At 35.7% G+C, this 21552-nt stretch overlaps 3 protein-coding genes across 3 annotated transcripts; all 3 read left to right on the top strand.

Moving 5' to 3' along the window:
* Window positions 1-124: 124 nt before the first annotated feature.
* LOC115442455 (carboxypeptidase B) lies at window positions 125-5319 on the top strand. The gene is made up of 6 exons (XM_030167491.2): window positions 125-520; window positions 1228-1437; window positions 1826-1931; window positions 2152-2274; window positions 3748-3936; window positions 4688-5319. The coding sequence occupies exons 1-6, from the start codon at window positions 456-458 to the stop codon at window positions 5288-5290; spliced, it is 1296 nt and encodes a 431-aa protein (XP_030023351.2). The 5' UTR covers window positions 125-455; the 3' UTR covers window positions 5291-5319.
* Window positions 5320-6436: 1117 nt separating this feature from the next.
* LOC115442453 (carboxypeptidase B) lies at window positions 6437-10526 on the top strand. Its single transcript, XM_030167488.2, has 6 exons — window positions 6437-6587; window positions 7509-7718; window positions 8296-8401; window positions 8857-8979; window positions 9183-9371; window positions 9893-10526. Exons 1-6 carry the CDS (start codon window positions 6523-6525, stop codon window positions 10493-10495), a joined length of 1296 nt encoding a protein of 431 aa, XP_030023348.2. The 5' UTR covers window positions 6437-6522; the 3' UTR covers window positions 10496-10526.
* A 421-nt stretch (window positions 10527-10947) lies between these two features.
* On the top strand, window positions 10948-17694 carry LOC115442452 (carboxypeptidase B). The gene is made up of 5 exons (XM_030167487.2): window positions 10948-11346; window positions 11817-12029; window positions 14696-14789; window positions 15845-16150; window positions 16467-17694. Exons 1-5 carry the CDS (start codon window positions 11279-11281, stop codon window positions 17016-17018), a joined length of 1233 nt encoding a protein of 410 aa, XP_030023347.1. The 5' UTR covers window positions 10948-11278; the 3' UTR covers window positions 17019-17694.
* Window positions 17695-21552: the final 3858 nt, after the last annotated feature.

Here is a 21552-nt window from a genome sequence, read left to right as displayed (position 1 = left end):
TTTGGAGAAGATGGATGATGGGTGACTGACGAAGAAGATATATAAGATGAATGTGGAGGGAAGAGCCGGTAAGGGTCGACCTGAATGAACTTTTGAATATCAGATATCTGACATACTTAGCAAAGGCCAGGTCAAAAGTACCCTGAACCGGCGGGTATGCATGATACGATTGATAAAGGTGGAAGCGAGAGAAGTATGCCAGAATCGTGCAAACTCTAGTCTCTGCCTACCGCTATGGGATAGAGGCTTGATACTATGTATGTATATAAAAAAATACAGAAATAGAAATGTACGAACGTCACAGATAACCTTTACATTGTTCAGTGTCCATTGCTGCACGTATTCTGTACGCTTGAAGATCACACGTTAATAATGATCGATCGATAGATAGTGTGATTTGGCAAATTAACAGATAGTAAAAATTACTTCGAGACTGCTACTGGACCAGCCTGGACATGTATTGGTTGATGTTCCTATTGTTTTTGGGTGTTGTTTCAGCTAAACATGAGGTTTATGATGGGTAAGTTTTATATTATCTTCTTGAAGCTACAACCCTATATAAAACTATATTGTCTTTAATAATTCATAAAACTGTCTATTTTTATGAATTTAATAAGACATTAAGCTTATGATTATGATGTGACCCTATCGAAGACTTTTACACTCAAGACACATTTTTTAAGGCAATATTATATGGTAAAATTAATCCGATTTAAGAAGCAAGAATTCTAAAAGCCAGTAGACTAATTAATTTTTGAAATATTTAATTATCTAGTATGTAACTACACTATATGCATAGTCGTTTTCTTGTGACGATGGCCGATGTGCAGGTATCATATGAAAATTTACTATAGGTTGCTCTTCCAAGCAGAGAGGCACATGGTATTTTTAGAGGCTATCTACTCGAAGTTTATGATACATACAGATACAATATCCTGCAACTTAATGCACTACTGTGGGCAGGGCACACAGGTCGCACAACTGATGGCCGATGAGCCAGGAACATCCTGGACGTTGGACGACCATCCACGAGGTGGGCAGATGACTATGAATGTCGGATGACCTCATAAATGTCGCAGGAGGGTACTGGAAGCGAGCCGATTCCAATAGGTCGATCTGGAAATCTTTGGGGTAGTTCCATGGTCATGCTGGAAACCCAGCGGCTGATGATGATGCTGATGATGAATGCACTCCTATGGTTATGACATTTTTTTTTTATTTTTGCAGCCATACCGTCTACGAAGTAAAGGTCAAACATCATGACCAGGTCAAATTTTTCAATCATCTACAGTATCAAATGGAGGCTGATGTTTGGTCGTATGCAGTGCCAGGAAGACCGGGAATGGTTATGGTTTCCAGAGACAAGAGAATGGAGTTGGAAGAAGTGCTGACAGCTCAAGATATTGAATTTGAAGTAAAGACAGAAAATATAAGGGAGTAAGTATGAGTGTCTTTTACTTTTCAAAAGTGATGAAATGTGGATCCTGAACATGGTGTGGATCTTTTAAGAGGAATATAAAGATTTCAAATAATAAGTACCTCAAAATTGCATTTACCACGACAACGTAATATCTGTTTTTGAGCATATTCATCCCTAATGATTTTTTTGTAAATTTTTCTACATAAACAAAGCTTTCTGAGAATTCTTAGATATCCTCAACATTAAAAGATTCCTTCAATGTTGTCTATATAATATAATGGTGTCCTAAAAATGTATGTAAGTCCCTAAAGTGTACAACAGTGTAAAGAATAATGCTATTTATTCAATAACGAGATTTTTTACGAAAACTAACTGACCAATGTCAATAATTACAAAATATTTTAGATTACTAGAGCTGGAAGACAAATTACTAGAAGAAGTTTCCCGAAAGAGTTACAATGCATCAGGATCGATTGGTTTACCCTTTGACAGGATTTACACTTACCACCAGGTATATAATTATTGGCCAATTTGAAACTTAACATCTAATGTTTAACGGCGATAGGCGTAGTACCATATAATGCTTTGTAATTACAACTAAAACCATTGCCAGGAAAGCGTATAAAGTTAGGAAATAACACGAAATTGAATACGAAAAAATATATTTATTGCTTTAATTTCATAATTTTATATCTACAGAAATACATTCGTGACTATGAAATTCATTCCAGGTTGATGCATTCCTTGAGATGCTGGCTAAAGAGTATCCCGAGACAGTGAAACTGGTTAACGCCGGGAAAAGCTTCGAAGGCAGGGACATCAAATACTTGAAGATCTCCACCACAAATTTTCAAGTAAGTAACGTGGTGCTTTGAAGCAATGAAACGTACAAGGCTACAATGTTAGATCCAGCAACGTTAAATTTTCATTTGATGCTCATCTGTAATCTATCAAATTATATCAAATTCCACGACTGAAAATAAGACCACATTTTTTTATATATTTTCTTTTACCTCTATGAGGAGTTGCAACAGTGGAGAGCAACAGTGTCACAAAATTTTTACTCATTCTCTCGACTGCGCTATTTGCCGGCCATCTTCGCCAAAATATCCAGTCGTGGGCATCAAGTTTAAAGAACTTACACAAAGTACTGCTTGAGTTGGGATTGCAACCTAAGACCACTATTTTCACAGCTACATAGTTATTATTTATCATTAGCAATTGTGTAACGAAACGTAATAAAAACATTCATTGATATTGTTTTAGTAGTTTCAATGGAGAGTAACTATACAATAGTGTTTTATAATAAGATCAATTATAAAAAAGAAAAGAAAACAGCGGTTAATAATATTTATTTGTAAAGGGCTAAATAAAATAATACAGATTCCATCTAGATTGAAATAAAAATAAATTACACCCTCATTTTACAGTAAACGAGCAGACATTACAGTTGTATTACTGATTTGAATGTTAGGTTTTACTTTTAATTAAGCTAATGCAACAGTACTAAGTACTCCTATTATTAAACTTCCATTTTGCCATCGTAAAATGTTACATTTATGTTCTAAGCAACGAGTGGAAATCGACATTGAGTTCATGTTGCAATTATAATAATACAACCCTCATATATGTCTGTGTATTGTAGTATGTAGGCCAAATAGGTATATAAAAAGATGTATTTACTATTAGTGTAGTTAAGAATCTGCCAATTTAAACACATTAAACGAAACTACTAATTAGCAAGGTCGATCCTGATAGTCAAGAGCGTCATCACAATTATTCACTTCAACTGGACCAAATTTAAGCTTTGGTTTAAAATTGTGTAATAATTTATTATAATACAAATATATAATATCAACCCTGTATTATATACTGTCTCACTGCTAAGCACTGGCCTTCACTATTGGGAGGGCTTAGACCTTTGTCTACCACGCTAGCTTAATGCGGATTGGCAGACTTCACACACACTCAAAATTCTTGGAGAATTTCTTAGATACATGCAGATTTTCACACATTTTTTTTTTTCACCAATAAACCAAGCGATAATTAACAAAGAATGCACACATAACTTTAAAAAAGTCAGAGGTGCGTGTCCTTTGGTTTTGAACCTGCGGACATTCATCTCGTTAGACCGTTCCACTCCCAACTAGGCTATGGACGCTTTATTACAAATTGAATTGAATCGGCGCTTTATTTGCACAAGGCAAAAACCCTTTTTGCTCTCTAGAACAAAAACTGAGTAACGGCATTTTGATTCACAGCCCACGTTCACTGCACTATGACGCTGCATAAAACAATCCGAAACTAATACGATATTTTACCCACAGGATGACAGCAAACCCATAGTGTTCATAGAATCCCTCCTCCACGCGCGGGAGTGGATCACCCTCCCGGTCACTCTGTACGCCATACACAAGCTGGTGATTGACGTGACGGAGCGAGACTTGCTGCAGGACATCGACTGGATCATCCTGCCCATCGCTAACCCTGATGGATACGTGCACAGCCATAAAGAGGTAATTGTAAAAGGGGTATTTTTCATACCAAGGTGTGGTGTCCTTACAAGCAGCAACAAAGCCATGATGGGATGATAAGAAGAAAGTATATTTGATATTACTGAAATATTGACAGTTGGCGATGAAGTCAAAAATATCACATATTTAGTAGTTACAATATAAAAAAACATTAATATAAAGTTGTTACTCATATTACGGCACAATTATAGCACGCACTGATAAAAAGAAATCACCCAACATGATAATCCCTACATATTATTTATTATAATGATAAAACATCCAAAAAAGAGCAGCAATACGAATAACATTTTTAAGAGCTTGTTCTGTTTATGAAGTACTCCTTATGAATTTTCCCGATATGGAAACTAGCCTATATCCTTCTCAGGGTCTCTAACTATTTTCATTGCTAAATTTCATCGAAATGTGTTGGATAGGTATGAGTTTATCGCGTTCAGACAGGCAGACATGTACTTTTAACGTTATACGAGGAATAATTTTGTCATACATGATTGTTACGTAACTTTAACTGCTTACGCATCGCACGAAACAGTAGCCCTCAAAAAAACTGGGTTATCAACACTACAAGATTTTTATTTCGAACCAGTAGTTCCTTAAATTAGCGCGTTAAAAAATCAAATAAATTCTTCAGCTTTATAAAACAGTATAGAAGTTGTTACAATCTAACTTCAAACATCGTTTTAAATATTGCATTCAATCTTTACCCTTTACAATTTTTTTTATCTGCAAACAGGGTCGTTTCTGGCGTAAGAACCGCGCCACTGGCTACATGATTGGCAACATCTGCTTGGGTGTGGACCTGAACCGCAACTTCGATTTAAACTGGGGCCAGGTCTCCAGCAATATTGTCTGCATGGAAACCTTCCACGGCCGCGGCCCCTTCTCCGAACCTGAGACAGCCATCATCAGAGACATTTTACTAGAACATTCCGATCGACTGGAACTTTTCCTAGACATCCACAGCTTCGGAAGCATGATCCTCTATGGCTGGGGTACAGGAGTTCTTCCGCCAAATGGCCTGATTCTCCATCTCGTCGCCGTCCAAATGGCCCACGCTATAGATGCTGTGAAGATGTCTTGGAATGCTGATTACGTTGCAGGAAATGCTGCACTGGTTCTATATCAGGCTTCTGGAACCGCCCAGGATTACGGGAAAGTAGCAGATGTAGAATTGTCATACACATACGAACTTCCAGGATTTAGATTTGGTCTCGGATTGTTTGGATTCCTTGTAGACCCTGACTTTATTGAACAAGCTGGGTTCGAAACATGGGAAGGTATCAAGGTCGGAGCGAGGTATGTTCGTGACAACTATAAGGCAAAGCGTGGACTGTGAATTGTGTGAAATAAAACGATTAAAGCATTTGTAATAGGTTTTATTTATAACAGAAGGTCCTTTTAGAATTTAAGGAAAAATTTGAAATAAACTGGAAAATCTACTATTATATAGTAAAGATTTTTATGTTGTACCCAATATCCTAAGCCAGCTTCCTTTATAAGCCGGGTTCGGGCTCATCACTGAGTGCATACAGAGTAGTGTTGGTGCCATGCTAAGTTTGCTTTTTTGAGTTGAATTACCCTTTTTTTTTGTACGGGGACGGCAGTCTCCCACTGCACCCAATGGTAAGTGAAGTGGATTCCAATAAAATGTCAACTGCCGAGAGATGATTACCCCTCGACACAATTATGCCGCCCTGAGGGAACCGCATATACACAGGCTTATTCTGGAACGCAACACACTTTCGTGAGTCACTGTGGCGGATTTTAACACCTGGTACGGTGTTTGCTATCCGGGTGGATATAAAATATATCCTACCACCAGCAAATTAGCCTGGGTCCTGAAAGATGTGCTAAGAATAAAATATTAATTAGAAAATTAAAAGATAGCTTTACCTGCGGCTCCGCCCGCATGAAAAAGATTTTCCCGGGATAAATAGTAGCCTATTGCATTCAGGAGAAATGTAGTTTCATATTAGTTATAAAAAAAACAAATTCGGTTTAGTAGCCTCTAAGATTAATATGTTCAGACATTGTAAATAAATATTTTTAACATGTTCGCCCTAAACTGCCCTTTTTTCTTATTTTCTCTTATTCCATCCAAGAAGGTTGTCTGTAAGAAAATGTCTCGAGAGATAAGGCGGCCAATTGCACCTGCTATGTTTATCATTTTAATCTTAAATTATTAAATTTTTGTGTGCAATAAAGCTATAAGTAAACAAAAAAAAAAATTTTAGTTGTTTTTTTTTTCGGCATGGGTTTCATCACGCTCGTACCTCTTAAACATTGGAAGGTAAGTCTCATGATGCACATCACTTTCACGCCTTCAGTTTTCTTTCCATATACCATTGCTTGGCGACAGGAATGGAACAAAGCGGTGGTCAACAAAAAGCATAGCCTAACTGACGTATTCGGACCAACCGTCTACTACAATCTTATGCCCAATGCAGCACGTATGCGTAATTATACAAAATCACATGTTAAGTATGATGGATCGATAGATTGTCGATTTAAATGCGGTAACCAATTAAATGATAAACAATTCGAAATAGTTACTGGACCAGCTTGGACATGTATCGGTTACTGTGTTTATTGTTTTTCGGTGCTGTTTTAGCTAAACACGAGATTTATGAAGGGTAAGTGATATATTTGTATTCTTTAGATACCATTGTTTTTTTCGCGATGAAAAAACACACTATCTCTACCGTCACCTATGGGGTAAGTGGAACTGTTATCATGGTTGCACCGGTATTACGGCCCAATGTCAACACTCGATAATATTGCATCATCTGAGCGAACATTGAACAGAGTCCCTTCGTAGCACTTTCAATTTAAAAATTGAAATAAAGGTTTAACATAGAGTACAAAATTGAATAAACAAAATAATAATTATTAACACTATAAACTGTTATTGTCGGATGTAACTGAAGAAAACTTATATTAAATTAACTTTGGCGCGACGCTTAATATTTTCACGCAAGTTTTTATTTTTATTTTAAGTTGAATTAGGTGTTGCTCGGTGCTCTGCACGTATGAAAAAAGTCCATTCATATTTTCGAGTTTACATACTTTTAACACATAATATTGATATATTTTCACAAACTATCGTATTTATAATGTTAGTAAGAAATGATTTGACAATGTACGATTCTAATTCCACATTAAAATTTAATTAATCTATCCTTGTAGATACGTTTTTATCCATAACAGCAACAGAATTGTTCTTATTAAAATTAATTATTTTGAGAATTCATTTACATTTACTAAACTCTCAGTTGGCGGAATTGCTTTGAGTTGACATTTAGAATAACTCCATTGATCTTTTTAGCTATTTGTAGGTAGAAGCCACATTATATCGAAGTTGTCATTGGTAGGTGATAATTCAATTCCCGTTCTAGTCAGCTTGTTGTCTCGTATTTCCATCGCCTGTATCGTAGAAAATAGGTCGTTGTATCTTCTTTTTTATTATGGCTGTCACAATTTACCAGTAATTTTGCTAATACCGAGTAATAATAGGATTCTTATTTTAGTTATCTTATTGTATCTTGTATTTGCAGTTACGCAGTATACGAAGTAAGAGTGAAACATCATGATCAGACGCAATACTTCAATCAACTGCAGTACCAATTAGATGTTGATGTTTGGTCCTATGCGGCACCAGGACGGCCAGGGTCGATCCTCGTGTCCAAAGATAAGAGAGTGGAGTTGGAAGAATTACTGACGGCTGAAGACATTGAGTTTGAAGTTAAGACTGAAAATATTAAGGAGTAAGTATAAGATGTTGGTTCTGGGTTCAATAACATGGTTTTAGTTGAGTATGAGACAAATTTAATACTTGAGTGTGAACGTATAATGCGATGATGGTATAAGTGGAGAATGCTAGTAAAAACAGACGGAGGCAAGTGATTTATTTATTTATCTTTCGGGATATGAATAATGCTAACAGAAACATGAGTTTTAGTAGCATAAGTTGAGAATGAGAATCTAGCACTTACAATAATTATAGACATGTTCCTTAACTCTCATAGTCTGGTGAGACGGTAATCCGTCATGACCTAAGAGAGACCAGGTGCAGGACCAACGGCTTACCGCCAATTTCCTGACTCCGAGCTGCGACTGAGTAATTTTTAAGATGGAAAAATCCAGTCACAATGTTTATCAGCCTGGCCCGGGATTCGAACCCAGGTCCTCAGGGCGGCAGTAGCACTTGTATTGTGTACAATTACAACTACGCCACTGAAGCAATCATATCATAATTAATGATGAATGTATGTTAGCGTTAAATATTGTAATTATAATTTTGATTGTGATAATTCTGTGTTCAAAAATATAAACCCTTTCCAGATTTTTGGATTTGGAAGACAAATTACTCGCTGACGTGTCCAGAAAAAGTTACAATGCGTCGAGATCAGCTGGTTTACCGTTTGACAGGATTTATACTTACCACCAGGTGAATATAAAAGTGCTTTTTACACTGTGTAACCTACCGAATGTCTTTTTATATAATAACTATATAGAGGATATGGGGGATCTCATCAGGGGAGCATACTAAAAACTTCCTCAATTCCTCAAAGATCGGCATCCCATTTAAAATTTATTATGACACAAGCTTTTTATCCCTGAAGGGATAACCTGGAGCGCTGGTGTATTGAACTTTAGCTGTAAATGTTCTGTCCTATGATGTGACAGGCGAGCCTATCGCCATATCGGGCACAAATTTTAGACTCCGGGCTGATAATGAGCAGAATCAAAAACCCGATATCACTTTGCCTGACCTGAGCATTGAATCCGAGACCTTAGCACTGCAGTCGTACTTTAACACATTCGAGGCAGTCTATTATAAATACATACAAAATATTTAATAATGCAGGTTAGTGCATTAATATAGCGATAAATATAATACAGGTGGACGCATTCCTTGAGATGCTGGCTAAAGAGTATCCCGAGACAGTGAAACTGGTCAACGCCGGGAAGAGCTTCGAAGGCAGGGACATCAAATACTTGAAGATTTCCACCACCGACTTCCAAGTATGTTTGATTTTATGCTTTTAGCGATTGAAACTTAAGATTATATAAAATATTCTTATAAATAAAATACATATTTTATTTACGAAGATAGATCTGTCAGACTTGGTGAGAGACTATCCTCTTTTAAAGGATTTGGATCATAATTGCGACAAATTTAATTCGGAAAGCGAAAGACAGTAATTAATATTAAATTCGATGTACAGGATGAAAGCAAACCCATTGTATTCATGGAATCCCTCCTTCATGCGCGGGAGTGGATCACCCTCCCGGCCACTCTGTACGCCATACACAAGCTGGTGATAGACGTGACGGAGCGAGACCTGCTGCAGGACATCGACTGGATCATCCTGCCCATCGCCAACCCTGATGGATATGTGCACAGCCATAAACAGGTAAAGTATAAAGGAGCTCGAAATATAGTCAACATTCATACCAGCGAAGGTCAAAGTGTAAAAGGAGTACCCTCAGTAATTTAGAACTTGATAAAATTATTAAATATAAATCAGACAAAACAAAACAATCTATGTGTGTTCTTTATTATTTTATTATCGAAAATAATTGTTATAATTATACCAATAATGATTTTCTATCGGTAAGGTTCAATACCATCACCGAAAAATATGTGAGCAACTAAACACTGCGTTATATTTAAATTTGTAACACTCCTTTTTTGCGTAAGCGGTTAAAATACATTACATATTGGGATCTATCTCAATCAAATAATTCAATACACATTGTGTGTAACCACGAAGCATTCCACACGCTCCGTCTGCCTTTATAAATGTTAATTAAACGATCATATTTTACTAAAAGCATATTCAATTTAAACGACCTTTAATGATTTATGTTTAAACAGCAAAATATTGTGTAAACTTTTTCCATTTTCTAATCTATATATTATTTGGACAAACAGGCACGTTTCTGGCGGAAAAACCGCGCTACTGGCTACATGATTGGCAACATCTGCATGGGTGTGGACCTTAACCGCAACTTCGATTTCAACTGGGGCCAGGCCTCCAGCAATATTGTCTGCATGGAAACCTTCCACGGTCGCGGCCCCTTCTCCGAACCTGAGACAGCCATCATCAGAGACATATTTCTAGAATACTCAGACCGTATTGAACTCTTCCTGGATATCCATAGTTTCGGAAGCATGATCCTGTATGGTTGGGGTACAGGTGTTCTACCACCAAATGCCTTGATCCTCCATATGGTCGGTGTGCAAATGGCACATGCTATCGATGCTGTGAAGATGTCCTGGAATCGTGACTATATTGTGGGGAACTGTGCCTTAGTCTTATATGAGGCGTCAGGAACTGCTGGAGATTACGGCAAGGTCGCTGGAGTGGAATTATCGTACACATACGAGCTTCCAGGATTAAGATTTGGTCTTGGAACCTTCGGCTTCCTTGTAGACCCTAACTTTATTGAACAAGCTGGGTTCGAAACATGGGAAGGTATCAAGGTCGGAGCGAGGTATGTTCGTGACAACTACAAGGCAAAGCGTGGACTATAATTCATGTAAAATAAATTGAATTATGTATTTATTTAGGTAGTTTTATTAATAAACGACACGTCTTAAGTTATTTACTAATCATAAGAATGCATAAACGATGAGGCTTTATACGGGTTGGGAGATTTGGCCTTTGAAATGAATATAAAGAAGTCTGAAGCATATGCACTTCAAGATAATTTATAATTAAATAATATCCTTTAAAATGACAGTCAAACCCTATGATCAAGCCTGAGGACTGCCTTTACTTTCATTATAATTACATGGTAGATTTCTCGTATGCAAGACAGAGGACTCCATGTGGGTAAGCATCATGATGTCTATTTATGCTGCCAAGCAACATAGTGCAAGAGATGTTGTATATTCAGTGGAAGGACACTATAGCCAACGTAATCACAGCTAATAATAAGACATAACACTGTTTGTCTCAGAGCAACGAGAGCTATTTCGTGCCACGAATTGCTTCATGATTCTAAATTCTGTATGCTGCTACTTATGGAAAGTCACGCGTGTAGATGCTTCGCCTCTAAGCCCGCGATATAATTATGCGATATGGATAGCCTGACCAAGCCGAAGCACTCACAAATCATTTAATGTTTAGCATAAGCCGATAGTATATCTTCGAAAAACACATGGCATTTATCACATTTGGTTTTCTCTGTCGATCCTATTAGGTCGATTATTGCCAATCGATCTTTGAAAGCCACAACTAAGCGGATTGATTTAGGGTCTGATTAGATAATTGCTGAGGTAGGTGATTGTAGTCGAGGTATTCCGAGTGGAGAGATGTTTCTATTGTTGTGGTTTCTTGTGGCTCTCAGTGTTGCTCTTGGTAGAAATGAGGAGTATATCGGGTAAGTTACTTTGAATATTTTTGTGTTGGCCTCACAATATGATATAATACTTTGCTATTCACAATCTTTCTTATGTTTTTTGTCTCAAAGTGTTCAGTCGGTACAATGAAATCACGGATTTATTTTATTTATTATTATTGTTTGTTATATCATCATAAATTGGATACAATCTAGATTAGAACTCAGAAAAGATTTTTGCAAAATAGGAGCCCTAATCGGCGCCGAGGTATTATATCATTTTTTATGATATCCTTTTGTCTTGCATTCTCATTTTTTTAATCCTCTCAGCAAACTACCTTATACCTGATGGAAAGTTCAGAACATACTACAACGAAGAAGTGATTTTAAATTTATTGAAACTTCTCCATACCAGCTAACTTCAAACATTCTTTTTATCTGATCAGAATAGAATCTAGGACTTCTCGCATGCATATACATGTCTAAACAAGCGTCCTTATATTTTTTCCTAGATACCGGGTCTACAATGTACAGCTTTCAAACCAGCATCAGGTTGAGAACTTCCGAGAGTTGAAGTCTGATCTAGTGGACTACTGGCGAAGACCATCTTTGGAGTATGGGATCGTGGGCCTGGCGATGGTGCCGCCTTCTCACTTTAACTGGTTCGAGGAGCAATTGCTAAAGCTGGACATCCCGAAGAATGTGGCTATTGAAGATGTTTACGAGTGGGTATATTGACATTCATAGGTAATAAACTATATGATAAATTGAGGAACTACCTTCTTATCTTAATGTTGCGTAAAACTGTTATTGCCTATCAATTTCAAACACATATGTTTCAGTGATAAAAGGGGTTTAAAAAAAAAAATACTCCAATTTTTTCACTGATGGTAAGCGATACAACCGCCAATAAACAGCAGCAACACCATACAGAACTTTGAATTATAAAGTTTTGTATGGCATTCCATTGCGATCGTCATTCTAAGACATAAGATGTTTTAAAATGCCTAGTAATTATTGACTCTGTTTAAGTAAACTAAACACAGACAAGCGTCTATGAGGTTTAGTTTTTTTTTTGAGATTACTGCTTGACAAAACTAGAGAAGGTCGTCTGCCTGAAGGCAGAGTGTATCAAGAATTCTTCTCTTCCTAGCATAATTCGTCCTTTATTCAGCATAGCATAATTTTCTGAGGAAGCTCCAAAAAATATGGTTAGCTTGCACGTTCAGGGGTCAAACTGAAACTATGCCACTTAGTGGCGATTTAACTTGGGCAAATCTTGTTAAAAAATCCAACCTGACCTAAATTGAAAGCACCTCTTAGTGAACATGTTCATACACGCATACCAGAACCGATATTAATCTTGAACATTAAACAATAAAACTTCAATCTAATCTGTAGCTTATAACAATAAATATTATAAAGTCTACGGTAGTAGATCGTGTGGAGTAGGTTTAGCACATGGATCCACCTCAAAGTACCTTCTTGAAATTATGTACATTAAACTAATATAAAATATCGTTATTATCACCGTGTTTAGCTTTTTATTGGTAAAATCATATTTTTTAGCATTCGTTCATAATTTTCCGAGTTTGAAATAGACGTAAATACAAAAATGTAAGCAAAACCTATTTAGTTAATTATTGTATGTAATCGAGTGCGAACTGAAAGGTCAAATTATATCAGTCCTCCGCTAATTTACTTAATGTTATTTATTGATAAAATTGGAATATCGAATACATACTTATCTAATCAATATAAAATATATTAAAAATGTCAAGTGCGCGTCGGTGGAAAATAAATAAAAACAGAACAAAATAGATAAAATTCTTAAACATTGAAAGGTCTGCGAGATAAACTGTGACATATCGCATACCTTTAATATTAAAAATCCATTATAAAGTTAATACGAGGAACGTTCTAAAAGACCAAGTGCATTGCCGAAAGAAGTTCCTTATAAATAAAATTAGGCTTCCTTCTCTGCCTTTTTCCAGTCGAACGCTTTCGTCACAGAGCGGACGATGTCACTCGGCTGGCGCTCGATTTTATGTAAAGTCGAGCGGCGAGCGCCACGGCTTTATGTAACATATTCTATATACTAGTATATTACAAATTGTTCACATTCCGCTATGAATGCTGTCTGACCAAAACTAGTTTCGGCAAACAGCGGACGAGGCGCGACGGCGACGCGACCCTGGCGGGACGTGAACGGTAATATACAACTTATTAATCAGAGTTTCTTGTCCGTTCTTCACTGGTGAGAACTGGTTGTAGATTTAATAATGACGGAATTTAAACAATGTATAACATTTTACAGGTTCAAATAAATTATTTTATTTCATTTTAATCTGTCAGATCATCAGTAGTATATTAAACACTCCAGCGTCGCGTCGCCGCGTCGCCCTATCCGCTGTTTAGTGATACCATAACAGCTCACTATGATTTTTCTAAATGAAATTTGGCCTGATTAAATTCATGATAGTCTATCTGTGAATTCTCTAGTACTACAATTGATGATAGCTAACCGTCATTCATAGACAGATTTCCATACGGAAATATCACGCTGACGATACCGTCAGCTTGATAGTCTATCCAGAAAACTAAACCCATTGATAGTATATTTAGAATGGGCAATGATTCTAATTTATCGATAATTGCTAACAGCTGTAAAGATAAAATTAATTATGTCACATAGATTAAATTTCAAGATTACAAAATAAATGTAAATGCTCGATAATCGATTATAATTCATCGATGATCCGCTAAGTCATTGACGTCAGTAATGTATACTAACATTATAAAGCTGAAGTGTTTGTTTGTTTGAACGCGCTAATTTCAGAAGCTACTAAACTGTTCTTGTTTTTTTTACTAATACGAAGCTACTTTACTTTTGAGTAGTATAGACTACTTTTTATCCCAGGTAAATATTTATCGGGAAAAGAAAATCATGCGGGCAAATCCACATTGTTAGCTTTTACTCCTGGCTTTGCCCGCGTGAAAGAATTTTTCTGTGACTATCTTCCCCCTATATATTTTACCGGGATAAAATGTAACCTATGTCCTACACAAGGTTAAGACCTTGTGTAACCTATCTCCTATCTCCATGCAAAATTTTATCGCAATTTGTTCGAAAGTTTTTGTGTTTATCACGACAGACTAACGCGATGCGGCGGATGATTTTGTTTTATAATTTGTCACGATCTTACGCCTTTCGACAGATTCTTGCGAACTTAGTCCAATTGTGGTAAAAGAAGAGATATCACTGTTTCGGGCACAATTCCAGTCTCGGGTGAAAATATATTTTTCGAAATGACACAATTTTTGATCGCCCCAGAAATCGAATCTCATAATTAATTGTTTAATTATTGCATTATAAATATTTGGATTTCAGATATTTGAAAGAAAAAGAGCAGAGCGCGGCAATATCTAGAACTGAAGACGGAGACAGAATATTTGACTATCGTGCCTTTTACAGATACAATGAAGTAAGTAAAAATAGACAAACATATATTTGAGCATATAACGTCTGTAGTTATTTATTCTATTAGTAACTGTAATAGTAACATAATCTTATTGTAAATTTTTCAATGTGACAATTGTTGATAATCCAAATTTAAAATTAAATAATTGTCTTCAAATTAATATATATAAACGAAGTTAATATCTGGCAGATATCTGATCTTAAGATAGCCCAAGGTCACACTAAACGCTGTTTTTTTTCGCAATCGCAAAACCGCTCAAGGTACACGCATTACGGTAAATAAGAATCCTTAAAGATAGATAAAAATATCGCGCGGTATCCGCCCCATGCGGACGCTCCTGCTAAGCCATTTTCTAACAATCAGTCTTACTTATAAAAATTTTGTTACTCGATCAGCTGTAAGTCAAATCCGCCATCTTGCTTCTTAATAAGGTTTACACTAGGATCCGGTGATGTTTTTAACAGCTATTTAAGCAATTATTAACAACCTCTTAAAGCTAAAACAAGTTTATAAGTAAGACTGTAGTTGCGGTTTCTAAATGAGTCGTAGAAAAATCCGCGTGCGTACGTTTATATTGTGATCTTGGAATCAAAACATGTCGCGGCTAAATACCAAGCGCGGTAAATCGTAGAGCGGCCTTACAAATTAATTACAAAGTCACATTTATGTCTAAAGAAAAAAACTTATTTAGGAAAATTGTACAATGGTAAATTTTATTCAGAAAAATATCCACAACAGGTTCGAGCCACGAACCTAACAGTCAATAAAGATAAAAATTATTACCAAAATATCGCGTTTATTATCCTTGTGTGCTCTCCCTAAGGATACGATAGGGATCAGTCGCATGTATCAGCTAACATTACATCCACCTCAAGACTTCATTCCCCACTTGGAACATGACTCATTCCATACACTTACATCTGATGATTTGACATTAATATGTCACTCCGAATTATATTCTTTGTGTTATGTATCCCGTTAACTCCATACATGTACTTTAATAAATAGACGTCGTAATGTTACAATTTAATATCATTTTTATCATCGAAATCTTCCAGATTTTAAACTATCTAAGAGCGTTAGAAGAAACTTACACAAATTCAACTATAAATTTACAACTAGTTGAATACGGCCGAACAGATCAAGACAGACCACTTGTATATTTGAGAATTAACAATGATACTGAAGTTCAGAAACCAATTGTTGTTCTTGAAGCTGCTATAAATCCAAGGGATTGGATAACAGTACCATCAGCTCTGTATGCCGTTGACAGACTTTTGAAAGGTCAAGAGTTGCTGAATGGGTTTGATTGGATTGTGATTCCTGTGGTGAACCCTGATGGGTATGAATACACACATACTAATGTAAGTATGGAACAATTTGCAATTAATTTATAGTGTACAAGGTCCTTTTTTCAGGATCAAATGACTCCTGAAGGTGCTTTTCTGTCTAAAAAGTAAGGCACAGCAAGAGATCAGTGTGGACCAAGTTGTTAAATTATCTAAGATATCAGAAGGCGTTGTATAATAGGACATTTTCGGACACTGATTATAGCCTGGTAGAATGAGTATGTAGTCTGAAATCTGAAGCAAACACTAATACATTCTCCAAAATTAAAATTCTAATTATTTTAAACCGATTTAATATTAAAATTCTCAATTAGGCACATTTTATTTCCAGCTTCGTCTCTGGTCCAAATCCAGAAGTACAAGAAGTCATCTTGGCAGCATCTGTCCTGGTGTTAACATCAACCGTAACTTCGACATGGATTGGCTTAGGTTCGACTCCAGTTCGAGTCCTTGCAGTCATCTCTATGGCGGAATACATCCTTTCTCCGAAATCGAAAGCAGATTAACCAGAAGTCTCTTAGAAGAGTATGGGACTAGAATAAGATTGTACGTTTCTTTACAAAATAATGGGGGATATGTGACATACCCATGGCTTTATGAGAGAGCAGCTAGTGGGATGTTCAGACAGCATCATCTCCTAGGCTTAGACATGGTGAATGCCATGAACAGTACTTACTTATTAGGAGTAGGGTCTTTAGTACTCGGAGATAGGGCATCTGGCACAAGCGTCGATTACATGAGGAATCATAATATATTATATACTTATAATATAGATGTAGTACAGAGGGATGGTGTTATCATACCTGAAGAAGATATTCTTGAAATAGTAGACCATGTTTGGAGAGGAATTGAGACTGCGGCTAATGGAGTTATTGTACGATAGTTAGAGGTATATTTAGTTACTAAAGTTTAAAATTACTGTATAAGTAAATTATTGTTTATATCCTAGTTTGAATTTGGAGACAGATCAAAATGTTACTTAAGTATTTTTAAAAGTAGTTAAAGCAAATACTGTCTTTGATTTCTTAATAATAATTTGTAACTTTTGAAAAATAATATTACTTTTCATATTTATTGAAAAAAAATATCTTTTCGGTATTCGTGTCATTCTATGCATTATTAATTGTTGTTGCCGATGGTATTTAATCTTAAATAACATAATTATGAACGATTGAATGCTCTTCAATAATTTAATAAAATTTAACATTACACTATTCTACGAGAAATAATGTTGAAACTCAAAGAAATAGTATGAGAAAGTGTTGAGTTCGTTAAAAATCTTAATTATACGCTTTTACCGTCGCCAAAGCGTTCTGTTTCAACATTTGCAGTTGTTAATTGTAATTTTTGTGAACTTTTCTTATTCTGTATGTCATTTGTAACGAATTTAATAAGGTCACAGATTTATTAAAACGAAGGACAAAATTGGCTTGTGTTATCTGAAATGTTTATCTCTAAATGTTCTTTATAAGATGTTTTTCTTTAACGACGGATTGCCATGGTTTTTGCATAAAAATCACAAATAAACACAGTTTATAGGCCAAAACCTGACTAACGTTTCTTCTTCTTTTTTTAAATTATCGCTCCACCATAACAGCGTTGTTTTTGCAAATGTCGGAATGCACTAATTTTTAACTCAAGAAATATCCATCTGGTTTTTGGATTTTCATACTAAGAAAATCATTTACGCAAAGGAAGTCATTATCAAAAACCTATTGTGACTTAACATAAATAGTAATACTATAAAGTGGATCGAGCACACCAAGAAAATTAACCATATATATACACAATTACAGAAATAGAACTGAAAACTTCTTCAAATAAATATTACGAAAATAGGTTCGGAAGTCTCGAGGAATTTCCTTTTACAAAGGCGTTGATTAAATTTTTTAAAATCCTCAAATCGTTTGTAATTCACGCGAATTTAATACAGTTGGGTGAAATTGGCGCGACGGTCCTACCGAATCTACAATGGGATTTTGAAAGCTTTTTCGATTATTCAATCACAATGGACGCTTTTGTTCATTTTTTATAATATAGCATAAAAGAAAAATTGGTTTTGTTTAAAATATGCCTGATACTAGAGGTAAAACTGGCTTGGTGTATTTGTATTGCGCGCGCAACCTTCGCTGTGAGCTCAAAGGTTCGAGTCCAATATGGGGCAAATTTATATTCGATTTCTGCTCTGTATCAGCCCGGAGTCTTTTATTTGTGCCCGTTACGGTGATGGGCTTGCCTCCTATCACATCATGGGACGGAGCACATATGGCGATAAGTGGGTGCCCTGGTTGCACCTTCTGGTTGAAAGCTGATGTGGTCAAGATGGTTCTTGGCTATATGAAGATCTGTTGAGCCCTTTGAAGATCATCAGGTCATTTATTACTTTCACAAGTAGGATTTATTTGAAACTTATTGTACTGTTACTTCGGTGGTATTTCCAAGACATGACAAGCTTGTGTCGATGTCTCAAGCTTGTCTTCTGTAAGCAGTAACAAAAATCGTTGTGGTATTAAAATAAATCATTACGAGGATATCTTCCCTTGACGACGGCCTAGTTCACCACTTCTATACCTATGCTGTTGATTTACCAGCATTATCAACTGACCTCGAATGAAAACTCTTCAATATAAATAATGGGTTCGAATCCGACCGGTCGTTAGCGGCAGGGCTCTGCAAACATAACAGAGCACAATCGTAATTAATTCCAACTTGACGTCTGCAACATGTCACACCAAATGCGTTCGCTGAGTACCGCGACTGTCATTATTGGTAGTTGAATATTGCCACTCGTTTTTTACTGCCTCTGTGGGGTATTTGGCAGTGCTGTCTTAGGTTCGATAGAAAGAAAGAAAAAAACATTTATTGGCCACAGATAGGGTGGTAAACATAATTTACAATAAATAAAACTTATTATTAAAAGTTATATGAAAAAAATATATGGTAATACAGTTTTAAGGAAGATTATAATTAGGTGAGTACCTACAGACATATGTACTCAGATACTCACCCAGTGTGGATTAGTGATGTAACGAATGTCATTTTTTGAACATTCGCGAATGCGAATGCGAATATCTGCTACCGACATTCGCGAATGCGAATGCGAATGTTTAGTTTTTGTTCAAATTTGGCGCCAATTTTCTATGATGATTATCTAAATTTTATTATTATCTAAGATGATAATTATCTAAACATCAAAAAGTTATGTAAAGACTGATAAAAAAATTATAGAAGATATTGTTTTTGTTTCTTTCAATTGCTTTTAATTTCTTAGTTGCGTATTGTGTTACAAGTTCTATGGGGAATTACATTTTTAAGCTTTATTAAAGTAAACGAAATAATTTTGTTTATTTTTAAAGTTTAATATTCCTCTACTCAAGTTTATTTACTAACTTAAAAACATGGTAAAAATAGTTAATTAATTGGTATGTTTTAAGAAAGAGAGGGATTTTTCTTTGAGAGTCTATAATTTTTTGTTTGTTTGTTTAGACTATATTTGTAGTTTATTGTAGAAGTATATTGTTTTAGTTTAGATTTTGATTTTATTAACCTACTATTACACACACAGTATTACGAATATTATCTCGGAAGGGGTATGCATAGGCGCAACCAGGGCATACACTTTTCGCCAAGTGTTTTCCGTCTAATAGTGTGACAGGGGCGAACCTATCGCCATGTCGGGCACAAATTTCTCACTCCGGGCTGATACTGAGCAGAAAAATCCAAATATTACTTTGCCCGATCCGGGATTCGAACCCAGGACCTTAGAGCGCTGCCGTACCGCACATGCAGTAGAACTATGCCACCGAGGTAGTCTACTATTATCTTCAAATATTTTTTTTCTGATATTGACATTCGCAAAACATTCGCAGAAATTTTGCGAATGCGAATGCGAATGCGAATATCCAAAAATATGCGAATATTCGCGAATGCGAATGCGAATGCGAATATTCGTTACATCACTAGTGTGGATGGTATATCCCACAACATTGCCAATAGGATCTAGATCAGCATAAGCCAAACAGCAAGCGTTCGACGCTGATTTTCTTTCAGATGCGGAGTCTGGAATTTGTGCCTGATATGAAGATAGGAATTATCATATCATGGGACGGAATATATGCGACGGAAAGTGGCATCTGTTGCGCCTCTGCCTACCCCTGCGGGTTTATTTATAAAAAGCGTGTTTGTGTATAGGTTTTGAATAGTCCGTGAATGCCTTATCCAGCTGAATGCTTTAATCTAGAAATCTACAGTTTTTTTGGCATAGAAAGTTCACAGGGTTTGACTTGGTCTTAATTGTTTCCAGATCCATTGGGCTTAGGCTGTAGACGCTGTCAATTTGTTCTTGAGAAACATTAGAGTATGAAATTGATGATGGCTTTAGCAAATTTAGCAACAATTAATTTCGTAGCATCTTTGAAATAACAAGATATCAGCATTTTAGACTTTTACTATTGAAACCATAAAAATATCTTCAACAATCACATTAACTTTGTCAGATTTGATGATTAAAAAATTTACTTATGTAAAACAGGCGTTTATTATTTTATTAACCGACTTCAAGAAAGAAGGAGGTTATCAATTCGAAATGTATTTTTTATGTTTGTTACCTCAGAACTTGGTAATTTCTGAACCGATTTGGAAAAATATTTTTTTATTCGAAACAATATACCTCCAGCTTGTTTCCATAGATTAAATGCTAGGTAACCTTAAATAAATTAACAAATATATGATAATAAAGTTTAATTGTATTTAATCTGACTCCAAAATTTCTAACCAGTATATACCTGTTATGTTAAACATTTTTTTGGTTTTTAACGCGGTTTAATTTTTTGTCAAAAACTTTATCTCTTATTATAAACTGTCAAAACTAGCAGGTCGGAGTACAGTGCATGGTGGAACGCGAAATCCCCAGTGCCTAATCGCTTCATTTGGCAGCCGCGTAATAATTCACAATATTAAAGCACTCTTATCTTTCACACGTATTTCATTATTGCAATCACTGTTGGCATTAGGAGTGGTTTGTATTATGCTAATTACTATGCGGGAAAACTAGTCATTTGTTGTGGCTTTGTTCGTTATTTTTGAAGGGACACTTATGTGTAATTCTGATTCGAAACTTGAAGAATTACATTTTTCAAGATTTTTTTTTTATTTATTTCCCTAAAAATAATATTTTTATATAATAAGGTTTTGGTCCCCTGACACCAAAACTAGATTAACATGTTTTTTGGGTGACAGTGTTCCTCCACAAGTATAATACTGGCTTAAGAAAATGACACAATTTGGGATTCATATCTATATGAATAACAGTAATAAGTAAGGATTATGTTACATGTTTCAAGCTATTTAATCTATTTATTTATTTACTAATTAAATTTAATATTTATGTTTTCATATTATTAAAAAATATTAAACCT

The sequence above is a fragment of the Manduca sexta genome, chromosome 7, assembly GCF_014839805.1.
Source record: "Manduca sexta isolate Smith_Timp_Sample1 chromosome 7, JHU_Msex_v1.0, whole genome shotgun sequence".
In the NCBI taxonomy this organism is placed as follows: Eukaryota; Metazoa; Arthropoda; class Insecta; order Lepidoptera; family Sphingidae; genus Manduca; species Manduca sexta.
Note: the sequence above shows the minus strand (reverse complement) of the source record. Positions and strands in the feature narration are given on the sequence as shown.

Excerpts from the sequence above, each read along its gene's own strand:
- LOC115442453 (XM_030167488.2), top strand. The coding sequence starts at position 6,523 with ATGTATCGGTTACTGTGTTTATTGTTTTTCGGTGCTGTTTTAGCTAAA. Across the intron at positions 6,588-7,508 it reads AAACACGAGATTTATGAAGG|TTACGCAGTATACGAAGTAA; the intron begins GTAAGTGATATA and ends TTGTATTTGCAG. Across the intron at positions 9,372-9,892 it reads ATGTGCACAGCCATAAACAG|GCACGTTTCTGGCGGAAAAA; the intron begins GTAAAGTATAAA and ends TTGGACAAACAG.
- LOC115442452 (XM_030167487.2), top strand. The coding sequence starts at position 11,279 with ATGTTTCTATTGTTGTGGTTTCTTGTGGCTCTCAGTGTTGCTCTTGGT. Across the intron at positions 12,030-14,695 it reads GCTATTGAAGATGTTTACGA|ATATTTGAAAGAAAAAGAGC; the intron begins GTGGGTATATTG and ends TTTGGATTTCAG. Across the intron at positions 16,151-16,466 it reads ATGAATACACACATACTAAT|CTTCGTCTCTGGTCCAAATC; the intron begins GTAAGTATGGAA and ends TTTTATTTCCAG.
- LOC115442455 (XM_030167491.2), top strand. The coding sequence starts at position 456 with ATGTATTGGTTGATGTTCCTATTGTTTTTGGGTGTTGTTTCAGCTAAA. Across the intron at positions 521-1,227 it reads AAACATGAGGTTTATGATGG|CCATACCGTCTACGAAGTAA; the intron begins GTAAGTTTTATA and ends TTATTTTTGCAG. Across the intron at positions 1,438-1,825 it reads AAGACAGAAAATATAAGGGA|ATTACTAGAGCTGGAAGACA; the intron begins GTAAGTATGAGT and ends AAAATATTTTAG.